Below are 5316 nucleotides of genomic sequence, written 5' to 3' on the forward strand. Positions count from 1 at the left end.
TCCCAGCCCTCCCTCAAACACTCCTGCTCTCTTTCTCTTGGAGCTTGCAAACACTCCTCCTGCAGGGTCACTGGCTCCACCAGAGAGGCCTTGTCCACACCCCCGGCCTCTCGCTTTACTCTTCATCCCACTTGGTAGCCCTGTCAATTTGCCCCATTGTCCCCTGCTTGCCTGCCCTCTCGCCGGCACTTGCCCTGGGCCGGGTGCCCAGTGATCTCTCTCCCTGTGGGTTTGGTGCAGCCCTCACACGCTTTCGTGGTTCCATTTTATAGATGAGGACCTGAGGCTCAGGGGCCAGGCATGTGCCTGCAGTCACATACCTGAGTGTGGTCCCAGGCTGTCTGCATAAATGTTTGTCGGACAGATGAGGGCGGGACTGAAGGAAGGACGTTAGCACTTGCTCCTCGCCCAGCGGACAGCAGTGCCCAGCAGAGACCAGCAGAGACCGGACTCAGGGACGAGGGACAGCAGGTGCAAAACACAGCAGGACAGGCGTGATGGGAGCAGAAGGCAAGAGACAAAGCTGAGAAGCGGACCAGAGCAGGTGGCAGAGGGCCTTGAATGCCAAGACCAGGGTTTGGGACTTGCCCTCTGAGTGTGGGTGTGGTTGGAGGCAGCAGTCCCTGGGGCTGCGGCTGCTCGTGGGGTCGTCGTGGGGGTGGGGGCGCGGAGAATAACCTTGAACCATCGGGATCGTGATGGGGTGGGGAGGGGAGGGCCCAAGGGCCGCGAACAGGGTCCTGGGCTAGTACCTGCCGCGCTCGCTCCTTCCCTCCCTCTCTGCGTCTTTGTGCCTTTCGTTTCCTTTCGCAGTAAACGTTCTTCCGAGAAATTCCAAGGGGATCTCAGCCAAGCTGAGGGGGAAGGGACCTGCCCGCGCCCGGGTGGGGGGAGGCGGAGGTAGGGGGAGCGCACGGGTGAAGAGATCGGGAGCGGAGAGGGCGCGCGCGAGGGCGGGGGAGCGGGGTGCTGCTGGCCAGGGGGCCCAAGACAGCCCGGGACGGTGACCCTGCGGGGCCCTGAGTTCCAGGCGCCCCCATCCGCGCGACTCCAGCCGCCCCCGCCCCCCGCGCGGCCCCCGCCCCGGCTCCGCCCCGCCCCTCGCGCGGGGTCCGTGTCTGCGGCTGCGTTCCCCGAAAGACACGGCTGCACCCGGGTTCCCGTCCGCAGGGAGACCGAAGGGCACTGCTCCCCGCGCCGCCCCCGCCGCCCGGAGCCCCGGAGCCGCGGCACCCCAGGGATGTGAGTGTGCCCCCGACCCGAGGCCCGCGCTCCACGCCTAGACCCGCGGTGAGAGCCAAGGCTCGCGTGAGGAGACAGGGGAGGAGGCTCAGCGCCGGTTCCCGGGCCCCGGGCCCAGAGGTGGGGGTGGGGGTAGCGCGCGCCCCTCCCCCCGCCGGCAGGTACTGTCCACTCGCACCTCAAACGGCCCTTTCCTCTCCGGACGCACCTACGGCTCCCCAGGGACAAGACGCGCCTCCCGACCACCCCCACCTCCCCACCCCTCATCCCACAGGTGCGGAGTGCCAGAAGGGGGCATTTCGGGCCGTCCCCAAGCGACAGGGCAGGCCTCTTCTCCCTGGAGGGGGTGCAGCGATGGTGGATGCTCTCGCGGATGGGCTGGGGGCGGGGCTTTGGAGCTCCCCGGCGACCCCAGGCTCTGGATTCCGGGATGGAGGTTGCCTTAGGATGCCAGAAAAGGGGAGGGACCTTCGAGCTGGGCAGGGGGCTTGGTCTCCTTCCTGATCGAGGCTTCTCCCTGCCAGGCCGGTGTCCCAGACGACCCCCGCCCGCAGCCCCCGCGCCTTCCCGAGGCCCGCCTGGAGCATGTTGCCTGCAGCCATGAAGGGCCTCGGCCTGGTGCTGCTGGCCGCTCTGCTGTGCTCGGCCCCCGGTAAGTCTGGGGGCCGCTGGCGGTGGGGAGTCCAGGTCACCTGAGAGTCTGTGCGAGACAGCTCCAGAGAGAACCAGGTGTGGGGCGGCCATTCTCCTATGATACCCACCAAGCCCACCCCCCCCCCCCCCCCCCCCCCCCCGCCACACCCCTGCGACCCCAGCCTTGCCCTTACCGTGTGACCCCCTGCTTGGGCTGCCCCGGCTACAGCCACGTGGGTCTCTCTTGGCTCTGAGGGCGAGCGTGCTCTTCCTCCCGGGCCTTGGTCCGGCAGCTGGCCCCCGCCCAGATGCCCTGGCCTGGGCATTCCTGGCCTCGCTCTTCTCAGAGCCCCTCTGGCTCCCCATCAAGTCCTGTCTGACCTTCCTCGATCAAACCAACTGGATTCTGGGGGATGTGAGCCGGGGGGAGGAGTGCGCAGGAGGGCACCACAGGTGTGATGTGTGTGACTCTGTGCGTGTGCACTGTGCGTATGTGTGGGGCCTGGGGGTGCAGGGGGCTTCCGGAGTTCCAGCGGCAGCACCCTCACCCCAACCTGCCCAAAGGCACACAGGTTTTCCCAGCCTGTCCTCCAGGTGCCAGTTTGGCCTGGTCACTCCTGGTCAGGGGGTGCCTGGCCTCCTACAGCCACGCGGCTCTGCTAGGACCTGCGGTGAGGCAGGTGGGGAGGATGCAGGAGGCTGGCTGGCCCGAGCCCCGGTTCCTCTAGTCATTCCCCTCCCCATGCCCTGCCCAGCTCACGGCCTGTGGTGCCAGGACTGCACACTGACCACCAACTCCAGCCACTGCACTCCCAAGCAGTGCCATCCGTCGGACACGGTGTGTGCCACTGTCTGGATCACAGACCCCAGCAGCAGTAAGTCAGGCTCCAGGCTGGGAGGTGGGGGTCGGTGGTGTCATCAGAGTCCCTCTGGCCTCGGACAATGGCGTGTGTCTGGGGGCACGACCCTACCCTTCTGTGTGACAGTCAGCAGGTGCCTGACTCTCTCTGACCCTTTCCGCGGAGCTGGGGGACAGCATGGGTGGGTTGAAGCCTCAGTTGTGCTGTTCTGGTGTCCTGAGCTGACTTGGAGGGTCCCTGGGCTGGGTCCTGGACACGAGGCTGAGAGGCTAGTGGGGCCCCAACCCCAGGCTCCCTGTCTTCATCCCCAGGCAGGAAGGATCATTCCGTGAACAAGATGTGTGCCTCATCCTGTGACTTTGTGAAGCGGCACTTTTTCTCAGACTATCTGATGGGCTTCATTAACTCTGGGATCTTGAAAGTGGACGTGGACTGCTGCAAGAAGGATTTGTGCAATGGGGTGGCACAGGCGGGGCGCAGCCCCTGGGCCCTGGCCGGGGGGCTCCTGCTTAGCCTGGGGCCTGCCCTCCTCTGGGCTGGACCCTGAGGCCCCCTCCCCCTCGCAGGGCTTTCGAGCTTGTCCCCCCACACCTGAGCCTGTGGCTGCCCCCTCCCCAGCCTGGCATGGCTGGCACTGGGGGCAGCCTTGGCTCCACTCCGCAGCCTGTGGCTCCTGCCCGCCCCAGCTGTGAGACCTCCCTGTCTCCCCACCAGCTCCAAGTTGCAGCCACAGGACATCTCAGGGACGAGGCGTCCGGCAGGAGGCTGGGCCCCTGGGTCCTTGAGGGGAAGCCGGGCCCAGCCCAACAGCCTGGCTGTGAGGATATCTGCAGAGAAATAAAATCACTTCTGAGCCTGGAGACCCGGGTCTGAGCCTGGGTGGGGATTTTGGGAAGGGAGGGGTTACTGGCAGAGAAAGTGCAGGTGAGCGGATGCAGGGAGGGTGGTGCGGGTCCTCTGGGGGTTGCCAGGGGACTGTGGGCCTGGAAAGGTTTGGGAACAGCCTGAAGGGCGGTGAGTGTTGGGCTGAGCAAGGTCACAGGGTGGGTCTGAGGGTGAGGCCTTGCAACTGTCTGTGCACACACTAGGGAGATGGACACACCAGACTCACACCTGTGCCCACTGAGGGCACACTCCCCACCCCACCACGCTCATGCCCCTGACGTGCTCCCACACTGACACATTTGCGGCACAGCAGCTCCTGAATCAGCATGCCCCAGCACAGGCAAATCACACAGGTCCAGGTGGATGTGCAGACGAGAACACACAGACACGGCCCTGTGTGCCCTCTCCCGCTGGGGGTGGTCCGCTCCCCGAGAGCTGTCAGGGCCGTTTCAGGCTCACGTGCCAGGAGTCTGCCACAGAACCAGGCACACTCACATCCCCACCCTGAGTCAGGTGCCCCCACGGGTAGGGTCTGGAAGGCCAGTCCCCCGACCAGGGTCTGCAGGATGGCAGAGGGACTGGGTGCTTTGGGTGGGAGGAGGCAGGAGGGCTCTGGAGGTTGACCCGAGAGTGCGGCTTCTCCTGGCCTTTTCTGCTCCAACACTGGGCCCTCTGTCCGTCCCTGCACCCACGTCCAGCCAGCCTCTGCGCCCCTCGGCCACATGAGTCATCCTCTGGTCCAGGCTCGCCACGGGAGGCTCCGCGGCCACTCCAGGCTTTCCCTGGGGTTTGGTCCTTGGCCAGTTCCTCTTTGTCCCTCTGTGGCTGACCCAGCCCGTGATCACTCCTGGGTCCTGCACCGCCTGGAATGAATGATAGTGATAAATGAATGATCTCTCCTCAGGGCTGGCCCTGGCCTTCCTCCCTGGGCTTCTCTGCAAGCATGATGGAGAGGGGTCTGGAGGTCCCGGGGGAGCGAACCAGGGGAGAGTAGGGTCGGTGGATACGGGTCGGTGTCAACTTCCCGCTGGTGGAGACGGCCGAGGGGCTCGTTGGAGGGTGTCTCCCACTCCGTTTTAAGTTTGCTCTGCTGCTCTGCGATGTACCCCTCCCCCAAACCTCAGTAAAGTGTGCTACCCACTGAGTGTGTCTGCTCCTTTTGGGACCCTCGGGACTGGGTGCTGCTGGTGGGTGACCTGGAAGACGTGGCTGGCTCAGGGGAAGCAGGCAGAAAACCTCGGGGATTTGGGGGAGGCTGGAGCTGGAGCCAGGTGGTCTGGAGCAATGGGACTCCTGGAGGTGTTGGGAGGATGTGGACGGATCACCCCAGGGACATGGGGTTCAAACCAACCTCTACCTAGTCTTTGCTGAATTTGTTATTTGAGGGAACTGTTTAAAACACAAAAAGGTGTGAAGTTCTCCCAGGTCTTTTAATAAAGATGCGTGATTCCGAGTGGACAGGGGGCTTAGAGGGAGGGCACTGTGGCCCAGACAGCCCGGCCTTGACTCCTCAGCTCCTGTTTCCACACAACCGGACCTGAGCTTGTACCCCGACCTCTGAGGGCTTCTCAGTAGCCCCCACCTTTGTGAGCTCTCGGAAGGATCGAAGCCCGCAGCCTGTGTGCCAGCTTGGCCCTGTGGCACGCGCACACACGTTTTGATCAGCCAGTGACAGCTTATGGGGAACAATGTCGGA

The 5316-nt window shown here is 64.7% G+C and overlaps 1 protein-coding gene across 2 annotated transcripts; it reads left to right on the plus strand.

Annotated features, from left to right (window-relative positions):
• Positions 1–923: 923 nt before the first annotated feature.
• On the plus strand, positions 924–4764 carry LY6H (lymphocyte antigen 6 family member H). 2 transcript variants are annotated; one of them, XM_043879806.1, is made up of 4 exons: positions 924–1242; positions 1767–1894; positions 2631–2750; positions 3047–4764. In XM_043879806.1, coding segments are annotated over exons 1-4 (486 nt in total). In that variant the 5' UTR covers positions 924–1240; the 3' UTR covers positions 3283–4764. The 2 variants fall into 2 exon arrangements, with proteins under 2 accessions (XP_043735741.1, XP_043735742.1); XM_043879807.1 differs by lacking the exon at positions 924–1242 and adding an exon at positions 1400–1516.
• The last annotated feature ends 552 nt before the right edge of the window (positions 4765–5316 follow it).

Source organism: Cervus elaphus, chromosome 21 (genome assembly GCF_910594005.1).
Source record: "Cervus elaphus chromosome 21, mCerEla1.1, whole genome shotgun sequence".
NCBI lineage: Eukaryota > Metazoa > Chordata > Mammalia > Artiodactyla > Cervidae > Cervus > Cervus elaphus.